This window comes from Liolophura sinensis, chromosome 5 (assembly GCF_032854445.1).
Source record: "Liolophura sinensis isolate JHLJ2023 chromosome 5, CUHK_Ljap_v2, whole genome shotgun sequence".
Taxonomy (NCBI): Eukaryota; Metazoa; Mollusca; class Polyplacophora; order Chitonida; family Chitonidae; genus Liolophura; species Liolophura sinensis.
Genome location: NC_088299.1, coordinates 3,992,239 through 4,008,628, shown reverse-complemented (window position 1 = coordinate 4,008,628; position 16,390 = coordinate 3,992,239). Strand labels below are relative to the sequence as shown.

The 16,390-nt window shown below is 40.0% G+C and overlaps 1 protein-coding gene across 1 annotated transcript; it reads right to left on the bottom strand.

Annotated features, from left to right (window-relative positions):
* Positions 1 to 605: 605 nt before the first annotated feature.
* On the bottom strand, positions 606 to 5,939 carry LOC135466051 (galactose mutarotase-like). The gene is made up of 7 exons (XM_064743461.1): positions 5,812 to 5,939; positions 4,648 to 4,802; positions 3,683 to 3,892; positions 2,872 to 2,953; positions 2,086 to 2,230; positions 1,395 to 1,566; positions 606 to 728 (listed from the first exon to the last, which is right to left on the bottom strand). The coding sequence occupies exons 1-7, from the start codon at positions 5,909 to 5,911 to the stop codon at positions 648 to 650; spliced, it is 945 nt and encodes a 314-aa protein (XP_064599531.1). The 5' UTR covers positions 5,912 to 5,939; the 3' UTR covers positions 606 to 647.
* Between the last annotated feature and the right edge of the window lie 10,451 nt (positions 5,940 to 16,390).

The following is a 16,390-nucleotide window of genomic DNA, read 5'->3' as shown; positions in this document are numbered from 1 at the left end:
CCCATACCACCATTTCTTCAAAGATTGTCTCACTGTTGCATAATATCGAGGATAAGTAAGGAATCTTAAGCCATGTCCAGTCAATAAACTGGACATGGCATGTAGGCTAAATTTTAAAAAAATGCACCCATGATCAAGGAGAACCCCTGGAGAAGAACTGCTCGTATATAGAAGCTAAAACGCGTTCCTCACATCGAGTCGCAGAATTATGGCATCATATTCGTTAGTTTTTACCTCGGTTGATCATCCCAATTGGAAGACGGCCATGTCATTGTTGTCGCCGTTTCTTCTTGTTGGTTGATGATCGTGTTCTTCAAAGTGGGCATTTGAGCCACAGCTTCTGAGGAAACAACCGTAACGTTTTCTTGCCTCAAAAAGTGGAATTGTTCCATTAACTCTTTGTAGCATTATATGAACAAAGTAAAACAAAAAGCAAAGCCCAAAACTTGTATTTATGAAGAGCTTAGATATATTTCAAAACGGCTTACATAGTGTACGAAAACTCCTTAAACCAACGTTGCTCTAGATTTACGAGTTATACATTTAACGTCTTTCAAAATGTCCTTCCTCATAAGTTCAACTAACTCGACCACAATCCTCCCATCCTTCCTTTGAATCTGGCATCGGTTATAAAACCACGCTACTTCCTATTCGACTATCCCGAACCTGTACCAGGTGGTCTGTCGGTACGTCTCTCCAGGTCGCAGGACCGTGTTTGGGAAGGACGGCTAAAACAGACACGACGAGTGACGTACATGTTTCACCTAGTAATCTATGCCTAGCAACAGACATTTGCATACCAGACGTCGACCAGTAAGGATATTCTGGGTCAATAACTGCAAGGCGAATCCCCCCAAACGACGTTTAACACAAACAACCAAAGAAATAAGAAAGTATATAAAGTATATATGACAGAATCATACAAAGAGAAACGATCAACAGTTTTCACTGATGATGGAAAGACACAAGGTATGTTTTAGGCCACTGAGTGAAATCAGCATTCAAACGGTGTAGCATGCTTGAATATAAGTTGTCGATAATAAAAATGCATCTCAACTGCGCTTTTATTGCAACTGTTCCTATATCCAAACTGGCGATCTGATTCACAACACGATGAATCTACCGCCCCTAGTCCCGGATCAAGCGGAATTAGACACAATCAAAGCAGAGTGCCAGAGATTCTGGACGCTCTGTCAATATGTATTTACAAGAGAATCATACTCATTGCAAAGACTCAGGTTGAGAAAACATGTTAAACTTTTCACAAATCTCGAGAGGATAGAAACAAAGGTGGGGGGTTGGATACATTACATTTAACACTTAACACTCCGAAATAACAAAAAAATTCAATTCTGCATGACTGTGTTTAAGAAAGATACATGTAAACAACTTACCTGATTCACACTGTCGTTATAATGCTGTGGCTCCAAACAGAAGGCACCATGTTTGCCGTACGTTATTCCGCCTTTGCCTTTGACGCCGTCCAGGTAGCCAGAATTGTAAAACTGTACAGCAGGTTCTGTGGAATAGACCTCGAGGAAGCGACCTGTCTGCGGACATTCAACTCTGTAATGCAGTACAAAAAGAGACTTATAAATTGCCATACGTAACTGGTGAAGTATGGCCCCTTGTCAGTTTACTCGTGTTAATGCCTGCATAGCAGCAAATTACACTCACTTTAGAACCGTGGCTTAAACAGGAAATAGGTCTAAAAAATGTAGTGATACTTATAGCAAGTTACTAGACGTCACCATATACTCTCCACCAAACAATCTCGTACACATGTGTGATAATCATCCTTGTATTATCCTTCAGTGTGTTATCCTTAACCCTTTACCCAAAATGTTTTAATGAAGCGAAATCAATGGCCGACATTATAATGGGTATTATAAAGTTGCAATGGGGTTATGTATCTTCTATGAATCTTTGAGTGAAGTACCCGGATATATATGGCTAACTTATTCTGGTGATAGCAATAAAACATGAAATGAAAATCCTGTTTTAAGATGTCAAAATTACTGATTGGTTTTGTCAAACCCACCACAGACTTCAATCGTGGGAATTCAGATGAAAAATTATCTTTACCTAGCGACATATTTCCTTTGATCGGAAAGATCCAGACAGAAGTTGTTGTCAAATCCTATGCCGTCGTTTATCAGTTTGATTCGTTCAGCCAGACGCACCTTCTTGCGTAGGTCGAAAAGTGTACCTTCTACCGGAGCAATCTCACCTGAAAACGACAATTCAACTGTATGGTTGGAGCATGTGCCTCTTAACTGGGAGGCGCGAGCAAGTTCAATCTCTGGTGAGGTCATGTGTAAACTTTTAAAAATAGAAATATTCGCACTTCCTGGCTGAAGGTGAAAGTGATGAAATAAAGTAGGGTTTACCAAGTGGCCAAAGGCGTAGGTTGATTTCATCTGATTTGATTGATGTTTAACGTCGTGCGCAAGAATATTCCACTTGTACTCCTGTGCCCAACATTTTTGTGGGAGGAAACCGGGGGGGGGGGGGGGGGGGGGACTCACGCCCATGTGCAGGTTGCTGCCAGACCTCCCCACGCAAGGTTGAAGAAGAAGCCAGCATGAGTTAGACTTGAAAAGCTATCGCATTGATGAGAGGCTCCTGGGTTATTGTGCCGCGCTAGCACGCTGAACACCTCGGTCACGAAGGCCCTCCGACAATAATTGTAATAGCTGGCTGATGGTCCCACTTAACCGGTGAAATACAGCTGCCTGTCAGTTTACGTCAGATAGAGTTTTATTCTAACAGTTCATATCAATGCATAAATCGTTGTCACGTGACTAAAGAATTACATAAATAGTAACAAACGATATCAAAATTTGACAGATACATCTTACTTCAGCTCACCAGACGGGATTCCTTCCTCGTCAACGATCAAGTACCGCTCAGCGTTAATCTGGGCCATGTGATCATAGATGTCCTTGCTGTTCTGTTTGTGTAAGGAAACAAGTTTGGTCACTCAGACAAAGATTCATGGTACAAAAATAGTTGAGTTAGCGCCTGTGCTATTCAGGTTAGAGAGTAAATTATACAGAATAATATTCAAGGTGTCTAATAGTTGTCTGTTGTTAAGTGAATGTTAATAGTAAAACATAAAGAAGTTAAGCGTATTTACTCTATGTCGTTATTTTAGTCTTGACAGAAAAAGCAATAAATATTTTAATATTATTTTGGAAGAGGGGTTGAAACAGGCCTTAAAGGCGACAAACATTTTTTTCGGACAGGCTTCGTAACTCTATATATCAATCTTTAATCAGGAATTATTTTAGAGCAATAGGAAACACGATGTCGCATCACTGATACCCCGGCAAAACAGGGCTCGAGTGACGTAAGCGGCAACAGCTGCGTCCTCGAGCTATAGAAATAAGTCACGCCTGATTGGTTAAAATTGACGACATGGCGGCGCTTTCGACTGTCTCATGTACGCCATTTTTCTTACTTTGAACTCCGATATCTCTCTTGTGCTACATCACAAAAAATGCTATTTTCAACTTCCTCCATTCCTTCCATTTGGACTATAGTGTTGCCTTTTAAGAGAAATTGTAATGAACTAAGAAGATGATTATGACAGTATTTTCACTAGAGACACATGTAAAAGACAGCTTGTACATTTTCCACTCAGACCTTTAATACAATTTTATTTCACACTTTAGCTTACATGTCCTGATAGGTTGAAATAGGCGTGGTTTACTAGCATGATTGGCGTGGCTTTCGTTGTAGTCGCCGTGTAGTCTATGAGCAGCTCATTCTCTGTTGTCAGTTCGTACATCACCTGAACAGTTACCTCCCCTGGATAACCCTCTTCACCGTCTTTGCTTATATATTGGAGCTTGAGTTGGGATCCATCTAATGTTGCATCCCACAGTTTCTGTCAAATAAAGAAAACTTTGCGAGTTTCCTCTCCTGTCCTACGTGAGAAGATCTGCAAGCAACGCAAGGGTGTCCGTGGGTTTCCACCGGACACTACCCGATTTCCCCCCACCATAATGCCCACCGCTGACGTAAGTGAAATATTCACGAACACGAATCAAATACATAAATAAATGAATAAATAAAAACATATACCGGATATATGAAAGAACCCAAAACATAATTATTTCTATACCGTACTGATTTTAAATTCTTGAACTAAAATACATACCACGTAGATTTTTTGACTGAACGCAATTTCCCTAGCTCGGTTTACATCAATCCTAGCAAAGGATGAAGTTTATGGATAATAAATATCATAAGATTTCTCGTCCAGATCCATATGAATCTCTCTGTGTGCTTTAATTAAATCGATGATAAAAGATTAAGCTTGCATAGGATATTTGGACGTTTTATTTGTGAACTATGCTGGTGGTAATCATGGGAATATGACGTGGCAAAACTTGATTTGGGGCCTGTGTTGAAAAAAACACTTATCTGTTGTGGTCACACGACTGGAAATACCCATCTGACGTTGACGGCAATGGGCTGTCAACTGTCATCTTTATTTTTCAAAAAGACACTTTCTGTACAAGTACAATCTGACAGTAGATGTGAAACGTGATCTGCTGGGCCAATAAGACAGATCTCATCAGCATACGAGATCACACAGGATTTGACAAAGAAGGTCTTAAGGTGTACGCTTAGATGTACCTTATCAAATCCGTTAATACCGCCATGGATGCTGTTAGAGCCGTGGTTAATCGGCAAATTGTATGTCACTCCGTCCAGCACAAACTTTCCCTTGGCAATCCGGTTGGCTACTCTGCCCACAATGGCGCCAAAGTACGGATGATCTTTCTCATAATCTGAAACGAAGGCACCACATTACAAAACAGTAGATTATTTGTAATAACTCTATGGGGTCTGACATCATTAACCATTTATTAATCATTAATAAATAAATAAATGTATGACTATGGTCAGGATAAAAAATGAAAGTAATGTTACATTACCCCCACAGAAAATTCAGCACATCGTCATGTACATGCAGGCCTGGCTCTCAACAGAAAACTGAAGACAAACAATTGGGCCCCCAATTCCGGACTGACCGGTGGGGCCTCAAGAAAACTGTAGCTTAATTCCATTTTCACTCCCCAAGGAGAAAGCTGAGACGGCCACATCAAATAGTCCGTATTAAGGAATAAAAACCAAGCGTTTCAGGTAAACTTAGGAAACTCAGGAATCCTATTAGACCTGAAGCCTCCCATCAATGCTGTCGCTGTGAGTTAAAGCCCAGCACATGTTAGCTTCCTCTCCGACTTCCACTGGGCTTTGCCTGGTTTCCTTCCATCGGCTCTCGTCGTATAAATGAAATATTTTTGAGTACGACGTGAAACACCAACCAAGTAAATAAATAAAATAAATTAACTTGGGTATGACCATTTCAAGCCACACACTGTCATGCTTGAGATCTGAAATCTCTATAGCTTGAAAAAAAGACTACATTTTGAATTCGACTGAAAACATTAAAACTGCTGTGCGGTCGGATATTTTACGTCTATATACAATACTGACAGTTATCAAAAAAAAGTCAGTAATCTTTCAAATTTTGTTCCCCTGAAATATACAGTGCCAAAGTGCGAAAATGTAAAAATATTGGTTACAAGCTTTTTTCTGTACAGAGTATTTGCGTACACAGTCCTGTACACAGTGCCGTATATCGGTGAATTAATTGGACCGATACTGTACTGCTACAATGTCGCAAATCGGAAACTGCAGGGTCAAACTCTTCAGTCAGATAAGAGAACAAGGGAAGATGTGTTACACTCTGCCGCCTGAAAGATTATACTGACATGCCCGTCTAGGTATACCTACCTTCAAATGTGTCAAATCCAAGGCAGATGTCGTCCACAGCTCCTTTTTTATCTGGTACATATAGGGTAGTGATAATCCCTCCATATGTTATAACCTGCATTGTTACATTGTTGGGGGATCGGAAGGTATACCTGAAACCATTGTTATCACTAATGTCAAAAAGTAAGACATTTTCTAAATGCAGGCCTAGAGTTTATTAAACGTTATATGGTGAAAAGTTTAATCTTATCGTACCTATGGCGACGACCCGTTCGGTTATCAATCCCAAGTGTGTTTTTGTTGTTTAGATAAGGACAAAACATTAGGATATTGACTTAATCACAAAAGAAAAAATATAAACAAACAATCAAAACAAAAAATACCTTTACAACATTTGAAGCAATCTGGCATAGAATTTAATGGAAGTAAGCAGTTTAATTATTTTATTTATTTATTTGATCGGTGTTTTACGCCGTACTCAAGAATATTTCACTCATACGACGGCGGCCAGCATTAGGGTGGGAGGAAACCGGGCAGAGCCCGAGGGAAACCCGCGACCACCCGCAGGTTGCTGAAAATACCGCGTGCTGCAGCATCAGTGGGTTTCAGAAGCTTTCCCTATCGATCTAATGTCAGTTTACTTGGGGTTGTGGTGGGTGGGGATGGTTATGCCCGTTGTTTCAAATGTGGTGTCTTCCTTTTGTGGTTCCAGTGAGGCAGCACCATAAAGTACGGCAACATTTTGGACTAGTATGGTGAGCGGAAACACATTCGTAACAAGACTGAACAAATGGCAAACAGACAAACAAATTAACTAGGTGTGCACAGTTTCCCATTGCGCACCGGTCCACAGCCTCCCATCACTTACATGTACACAGTCTACCTAATCACAATCTCCCATTGCTTACATGTCTACAGTCTCCCATTGCTTACATGTCCACAGTCTCCCACTGCTTACAAGTCCACAACCTCTCATTGCTTACATGTCCACAGTCTTCTATTGCTTACTTGTCCGCAGTCTCATATTGCTTACCTGTCCATAGTCTCCCATTGCTTACATGTCTACAGTTTCCCCCTTGCTTGCATGTCCACAGTCTTCCCGTTGCTTACCTGTCCACAGTCTCCCATTGCTTACATGTCAACAGTCTCTTATTGCTTGCATGTCCACAGTCTCCCACTACTTACTTGTCCGCAGTCTCATATTGCTTACATGCCCACAGTCTCTTATTGCTTACTTGTCTGCAGTCTCATATTGCTTACCTGTCCATAGTCTTCCATTGTTTACATGTCCACAGTTTCCCCCTTGCTTGCATGTCCACAGTCTCCCATTGCTTACCCATCCACAGTCTCCCATTGCTTACCTGTCCACATTCTCCCCAGAGGAAGTCTTTCCAAAACTGTCTCTCTCGATCGTTACCTTTGCCATTTTCATACAATGATAGTGAATTAAATTATGCACTACCCTACTGCTCCAGTGTAGTTGAAAACGATTTAATCGGGTCAATCCCCCAACACTATCATTTTGTGCTCTACATTTTCTACTCTAATTAGTATATGATTCACATACATGTTTCTATGCGTTAAGCGCTAGGTCAGTCTTCGCTGTAGGCTTATGCACTTTAGTTTGCTGTGGGATTAAATCCAATTTCTCTGTTTTGTACTAGGTTTTCTGATCGGAATTCTTCTGAAAACGAGGTGGAAAAGAGCAGTACACCACTCTATAGGGAATCAGTATTCTATTAGCACTTCCGTAATTCCAATGGCAGGGCGAGTCCATACTGCCACCACTGAAGTTTCATGCCGAAGACACCAGACATGACACTCCGACTAGTCACATTATACTGACAGTGGGCCAACCAGTCATGCTTAATTGCTGTAGCTGCTCACGAGAGAGTGAGAAGCTCACGAGTCCTTCTTCCGCAGTAGGACGCGAGCCAATCAGCAATTGCGCCAACAGGGAAACTTCGTGCATCCTATCACGAAGGATAATTGGTTTAGGGCCGATGGACGCGCTTTTGTTTGAGTTGCACAACGTTCTTTGCAGACTGACAAATTGCAGTCAGTTATCCACTAGCTTTCTGGCTTTGTGTAATTTATATTCCTAGGTACAAAAGCTACCTGATCCTTATATCACATAAACCCCTCGTTGGGTGTGTTTGGCTGGTGCAGAGACAATGACGTTCTTAATACGTTAACCGCGAGTACTACCGATGCTTAAATGTACTTTCGTGTAATCTATCATGAAGGGTATCCGCTCTACCATTGCAGATGTGGCCTTCTCTGTCAACACATGCAAATAGTTTTGGACTGTCAGCTATTGCATGTGCACCAGCTACTATATAAACCGTTCCCGGTCACGACCCTCGGTCATTATATTTCCACCAGGGCCAGAGTAACTTAGGTCTTCATTTCTCTGTATTTGTTCTTTTCGTTTACGGGTAAACAGCTCTTCATTCCGCACCTTTCCGATTTGATTAAAAGTATACTCAACAGGAATATAAACGCACGAAGCAGTTTTATATTGTTTTATCTCGTTTTATCTCCGTATTAAATAATGTGTTAACACAAAAATAAGGGTAAGTATTCATTATCAACTGTGGCTTCAGTTTTACCAGGTTTTCATATTTTAGCCCAATAATCCAGGAGCTATGGCAGCGTGAAAACGGAGTGGTCGGTAATCACAGTTCACAGCACTCAGTACCGAGTGTGTTCTTCTTTAGCATCACAAAGAGACCACTTTCACAAGACTTCTGGTGGAAATTGAAATTGAAGCCACAATTGGCAATGAATACTTACCCTAATAGTTGAGAAATACGTTATTTAATACTGAGAGAAAACAATATAAAATTGTTTCGTGCGATTCTATTTTTATTTTTGTGATTAAGGAAGCAATCATTACACCAGATACAACTCCGAAACCGTGAAAACTATAAACAAACAGGCTCACAAATTTACATCATTTTCTGATCTACGGTGTACGCTTTGCCATTCCATAAAATCGAACAAATTTGTGGCGCAACCCATTGTTTGAAGAAAGCAATTAAATTTAAACTTAAATCAAAATAGCCTATACCGTAGAGTGGGCTGTGCTGTAACATTTTGGTGTAAGAAATTACTAGTTTGACACATAACTTAACAAAGTTATTGTTGGTTCTTTTTTGTTATGGCTATTCTTAATTTGAGCTTCTGTTGGGTTTGTCTGTATCAGAGTGTGAGACTGTAACTGGATTCCCACTACTCCAATATTTATCCAGTTTGTTATCCAGCCAGGAATATATCCGTCACAAAAAATGACCTGAATTTAAAATGTATTGCACAAAATATAAAGGACAAGAGGCGCTGGCCAGTATATGTGTTACAAGGTATATATGGTAGCAGTGCAAAGATCGGGCTTCGAGCGCTGTTTGGGCGAGCTTGCCATCGTGATGAAATAACAATGGAATGTGGAAGAAAGTTACCTTTTATGTGGCATGATGAGAAAAAACTCATTTCAAGTTTGAGAAGAATAAAGGAGCTATCCTGACTGAAGCTTCCTTTACGTCGGTGGGCGATGTTAGAAGATAAATATTTTCCTCCCACCATAATGTTGTCCAAAGTCGTGTAAGCGAAATATTCTTCAGTGAAGCGTTGAATACTAGTAAAATAATAATGACACCAACCACCGATGTATGTATTGCATTGGTAATTTATTTATTTAATCAAATAACCTTTATTAGAATAGAATAAATAAATAACACAATCTACCCGAAGTGTACGTTGAGTTGTCACATTTAGACTATCACATGCGATGTGTGATGATGGGAATCTCATTTTATTGTGGCATTATTTAAAATCTTAAGAATACTCAGTGTTAATCTGTTTTTTTTTTCAGGATGTTCTGGATCCCTATCGTTTGTTTGTTGATTGTAAGTATATTTATCTTATCTTGACCGGTTTTTATCTCCCCCGGCTTTGCCCGGTTTCCTCCCATCATAATGCTGGCCGCCGTCGTATAAGTGAAATATTCTTGAATTCGGCGTAAAACACCAATCAAATAAATAAATAAATAAATAAATATTATCTTGACTGAGGCTATTTACTGTGCAATAAGACAATTCTTTTAAGACAATAAATGTATGGGGACCTCCATATTGACGGCTTAATGTCGGTGTTAAGCTCTTCGGTGGCAGGGGCCGGTTCCACAACGCCATTTGTGACTCTAGTCAAAATTTAAATCTTTCGTCACAGTGCTTAATTTTTTACATTGGAAGATTAAATTTTGACACTTTAGTCTTGGGTAACATTAATGTTGATTGGTTCAAATTGATTGGGTTCAAACTTTAGTTCTAAAAATCCTGTCTCAAATCCTGACTGAAGTCAAAAATGGCTTCGTGGAATTGGTGACTTATATTCCACACGCGTCGGAATAAAGACGATGATATTTAGGCTGCGGCTTTACGTAATGAGAAGTGGTTGGGTACCAGGAAGGGAGGTTGTTTCATCAAAATTTTGCTCGGTTTTCTCACTACTCCAACTTTTGGAAGACGGTGCTTAAGTGAAATATAGCTGGGTATGGTCTGAAACCACATCGCACGAAATAAATATTCCAGTATGATGGATTCAAAGAGTACAAATCCCTTCTGCATACTGAGTAGATTATCTGGCTGTGTCGCTTTCACTGGAGCCGTATTGTCTTCTTGTGTGTGAGAGAGGATACTTTTGTTCTTATTATCTTAGATCATCAGTTTTAAAGTGCATTGCTACGGATTACTGATTGAATTATTTACTCCGTTGTATAACTATTGATTAAGGAGCTTGCCGTATTGTGACTCTGACTTTTTTATAAGGAAAAGTATAAAAAAAAATTGAAAAACACATATTTCTTTACAGGTATCTTCAGTTCGGTCCGAGTTGGAGGATCTGACATGTGAGTATACAAGTAGCTTCCAAGGAAGAGGCCAGTCACAGAATTTTTTCCAAATAAATATTTCAGACCTGAATATTTGCGTTTTAATGTAAGAATCTGTGTCAAACACTTGAAATCTTTTTCTACGAAGCATAGTAACGAAACAACAAGAAATAAATTATAGCTATACTCCTTGGAAACGCCTAACATAGAAGTTGGTGAATTTTTTAAATATTATAGAGGCCACAGAAATAGTGAGACAAAAACAACATTTATGAATTATAAACGACGTTCCTGGTGAGGGTAATACTCCTCTGTGGTTTATGGACTGATAAACATGTTTTCAGTTCCACCGATTGGTTTATGCGTTTTCAAAGTGTTTCAGTATAGTAAGTAAATTACTCTCCACCGTCGTATAAACGAGATATTCTGATGTACGACATTAAACATCACACCTGGCGTCTTGTCCTTCAGACACATCTACCTGCCAACCAGACCAATCTGGACACGTGGTCATAAATCTCAAAAACGGACGGTCGGTCCCTTTGAAGGTATCCTTAGTCTGCTGGGAAGATACGCATACTGTCACCGTTGAGCCATTTTCCAAACTTCGCTTTCCCGCCATTTTCTACGCATATTCCGATCAGTCAACAACCACGTGCGTGTTTTCTGTGAGTATTTACTTTCATTTGCACACGCGCAAATTAATCAGTGCTCAGCTAAGTGGCTGTATTTCACCGGTAATACGTGTGTTCATTTTGCTACTAACACTCTTTATGATGTAGTCTTTATATCATTACAGTTTGCAAAACAAACCATTGCATAGCTATACTGAACAAAAATATAAACGCAAAACCCAATATTTTGATAAAATTAACTGCGTTATCAAATTCCTATTGATACAGTTTTGCAGAGGGTCATAGAATGGACTATTAGCCATACATTCCAAAACGAATAACCGATGGTAACACTGAGGAAGGTTAGGAAACGGGAGTGGGGTCAGTTTGGGAAATTCTACGCTTCAATACCCCGAGTATATCCGCAGAATGCGCGCTGCACTGCTACATATAATCGACGTATAGACCTGATGAGCTGGTCAGTTGTGACTTGCGGAATGTTTTCCCACTCCTGTGTGGGGGCCAAATTCAACTCCGCGATTTTATCTGGATCTGGAAGTCGCCGACGAACCCGCCGGTCGAGGACATCCCGCTGGTATTAAACTGGGAACATATCAAGTAAATGCGCTGGCTTGTCGAGCACTGCAACATTTTCGGCCTGTAGAAATGCTCTGCATACAGCAACAACATGGGGATGGATTGTCGCATGCAAGTTACCCTGGATGAAGTTGACTGCGATTGCCATAACTTATCACCACCCACACAAGCACCCTGTGCACGACGGCTGCTCACCGATCCTCCGCCAAACGTGCTTCCTCCCAACGGCTCTGTGTAACTGAAAACGAGATTCATCTGAAAACAGAACACGCTGCCATCGTATCAAAGACCAGCGTACATGAATGTTAAACCAGTCGCGCCAACTCCAGCGTCGCGCAGGGGTAAGGTCTATACGGAGTGAAGTGGTCTACGAGCTCGCAAATTCTCTTCTCGGAGTCCATTCCGAACTGTTATTACGGAACCCGACTGTTTCATTAGCTCTGGCAGTGGCTGGCCTGAAACGGTCGCGGAAATGTAGGAGGCGAATATGGCGGTCTTGGTTGGGGGTCTTTACACGCGGTTGGGCGATTAGCTGTCGTGCCGAATTCTTCATGACGTCTTCTGAGACGACTAATCGTCGACAGCCCTAAGGGTAATGCCAGCGTCGAGCATGCAGATGGTGCTTTGTCGTTGGTTTTGTGGCTGCTATGGCATCGTGTCATTTGGCAGAACTTATAATGCAGGGGTGGCCTTTCATATACCTGAAGGAGTGCCAAGAAGGGAAGAATTGACAGATCATTGACTACTACAGATAGAGCCACACCTGTCTGACTGGTGAAAATGGTGAATAGGCTTGAAATCGACAACAGTTTGGTTTTGGAGACTGGAATATACACTGGTGCAAGATTTTGCTCATGGCCATCCGTGGGTACTATAATGACAATAATCCCAGCATTATCTTGTGAAATATTGCAAAAAAGTGCTGCGTTTATATTTTTATTCAGTATTTCAAATGACCTTTAGATATTTCCTCTTATTTCTTTTTGAATAATTGGTTTCAAAAATATCACCAGCTATAACTGCTGGCGGGACCTTATTGACAAAAGGGCGACGGCGTTTATGAGGCCGATTGTTTAACGATGGCTGATTTAGGCCTTGGCTTCCGGTTTCTTCCACACATAAAACAGACCGCCATCGTAAAAGAGAAAAATCCTGAGCAGGGCGTTAAGCAACTTAAATAAATAAATCCGCCACTCAATATGAATGTATTTCGGCCCTGTGCAATACACACAGATGTCATTACTAGCTGGTTGGTCCGATGCCGAGGTGTGTGGTATTCCCTTTGAATTACCTTTTGCGCTTGATGCGTGGCCGAATGGTCAAACTTTACAGTGTATAAAACTTCACGAGGATGGCGTAAAACACCAATGAAATAAATAAAATAACAAATATAACGTCCAAGATTTTGGTAAGTGATTAGTACTGTACTGGAAAACGGGAAATATGATTTGTGGGGGTGATTCAGAATAGTAACCCTGTGCATTTTGGAATATATGGCAAGATATTAAATTGTCACATTTTACAGATAATGTGGTCAGTTTCAGGCGATTTATTTACTTCAGAATAAAATATGAGACCCGTTCTACAAAGTGTGCGCAAATTTGCGCAAAGGTGACTACCATAGTAACACAAGTCCGGAGACCCCGGGATCAAGCCCGAGTCGGGTCATACCAAAGACTTTAAAAGTCTTTGTACTTGCTGTTGCCTCGCTTGTCGCTCAGCGCTGAGAGGTTAGAGCACGGAATCATGTCTGTTTTGACCCGGTGTCAGCATAATGTGATTGTGTGGGGTGTCATGTTTGGTGTCTTTGGCATGGTACTTCAGTGGCCCAAACATTTTAGCGGCATGGACACAACATATGTACACACACCTAATGATTCCTCGTCGTCATTAATTGTTAAATACAATGCTAAACCCCAAGCATACATGTATACATACTTACATACTGAAGTGATGCGTTGCCACAACTCCTTACCGGCATTTAACCAGGCCTACTTGCATGACCTAATTTGTTATTCACTTTATTAACATCCTTTGGTTAGCTCTAAATGCTATGTACATTAGCATTGTTTATCAGCGGATTCTGCTTGGTTTCTCCATAGCCCTGGACAGAAGATGGAAAGCAAGGCGTCTACCTGGTGATCTCCCAGTCGTTAAAGATTGTTATCGACGATTGGCTTTATTGTGACACTAGGTAAGGTATTGTTTATAGGAGTTTGTTTTCTAAATGTGATAACATCAAATGCAGCATTTTGAGGAATTCGAAACAAGCAAGCGACGTTTAAGTTTCAGGTAGCATCGATGCATTGTTTTAACATTATTTGTAATTATTTCTCTTTCTCTGTTGTAGTGTTTTAGATTAATATCGGTTTGTACCAGGACGTAGCAAAGACTCGAAATTGTCTATCTTGGTACGGCACATCTAGGGCATAAGAGAACAGCCAATGTACAGGTTGACTCTGTTTCCTCATGCTGGGACTGGGAGAAACATTTAATCAGCATGGGGTTTCAGTGAGTCTATGATGTAAATAGGCCTACAACCTTATTAGCTTACCACAGTGCAGTGGTTAGACAAATCATTATTTCAAGCAAAATTACAATCCAAGTAAATGTACAAAGAATTCACCATGCTGCTTTTCGCTAGGAACACAACCACACATAAATGGTGTTAAGAGGTACAAGGAAAAATGTCATCCTTATGGTGAAGATCTTTAACAATTGCCATGACAACACTTGGCTGTGATTTGTGTAACAATGAAGTTATTACAACTCTTTGCCTAAGTTGAATTTATGGAACACTGGATCTAAAGGCTAAAACCCATTATTGTCCAAGAAACAGAACATTTTCATTCTTATATTACATGACATGACCAATGTCTATCTCCAATAAACACACTGGCATTAATGCAATGGTAATGCTAGCTTGTGTTTGATTTGTTAATTTGACCAGACCAACTTGCAAGCTACAAAAAATGTGCACTTGTGTTTATCAGATTCTTTCAGAAAGACATCCATTTCTGTAACTGTGCGAAAAGTTTATAACCTTTTGATTACGTTCATCCTTTGCTTTTAACAGAACTGATCCACCAAAACCTGTTTTACAATGTAAGTATGATATTCGAATTTTAGCGTAGAGAAAACATAGCAATTACTTATGTTCAGATATAAGTTTATAAGTTCAGCAGAGTGCGAAAAGTTAGTTGTATATGTGATCTAAAATATCTTTGTTATTTTATAAAAGGGATGTAACACATGCTTAATTAATATATTGGCACAAGAATTTGGTATTATCATCTAACAAATGTGTTCAGCCTGGATTTTGATCATATTCACGTTTATAATATTTATAAATATTGTCATGATTCAGATTAAATGCATGTGTTTGGATACAAACAGATTTACATTAAACTAAGTTTCTTCGACATACATCACATCCTTAATCAGGTCATTATTATATAAATTATTATACAAAGCCATTATATACCCAGAAGTGGTCTGAAATACCCACCATACAAAAATGCTTTCAAATACTCATTTCTCCTAAAAGAAAAAAATCCTAAAAAGAATATTTGGCCTATATTTGCAAATAAGTTTTTACGCTCTTTGATCTGAATTTGACTTCATTTGTATGTTTTCGTCTCCTTTAACAAGTATTCGTTGAAACGGTGTTTTTTTTTTGCTAATGCTTACGTTATTGTAATTGACAGAGCATTTGCATGGCAAAACTCAGAGCGAACAGATTCATCTCGAAGACTGATTCAACACTAACAAAACCATATTCTCATAAAATTAAAGATGTACAGCATAGAGAGTAACACCAGAGCAGAGACGACAGTGATAGCTGGCAAATGGTCATACGATACCGGTGAAATACGGCCTATTGTCAGTTTACCTCTGTCAGGGTTTTATTCTAACAGGCCTAATTGTCTCTTAACAAATGATGTCGCATATTCGATTTTAGCTCTTTGTTCGACCCCAGATTCACATCAGGAGGTTGTTCGATACCAGGCAAGTGTTTCCAGACCGCCGTACCACGGTCATAGGAGTTTTTCAATTTGTATTACTGAGTAAAACATACCCGAAACCCTTGCTTTCTTGTTATTTTCACTGGTTTCAGTCCAGAGCACGTGTGAAGAAGATGAGAGCGGTGAAGTCGTCATTAACCTGTACAACAACGGTGACGCTCCCCTATATTTCTACATTGAGTGCTGGTTCACTTATTACCACTTGAGGGTAGACCCGGGCTATTTGACTGCGTTCCCAGCAACTTTTTACAAGGGAGATCTGGACTACGGGAATGGTGTGTATGACGGTGCTCAAGATGAACTCTGCGTGTTCTCGGTAAGCACATATCTCGTGCTAGCACAGCATTAACTTTTGCACAAGTATCTATAATGACCCAAAACAAGAAGCTCCACATTTGAAGTTATAAATTATATTGAAAAGGACTAGTACATGGCCAGGTTTGACCTCATGATTCTCATCATTGTAAGTGTTATAA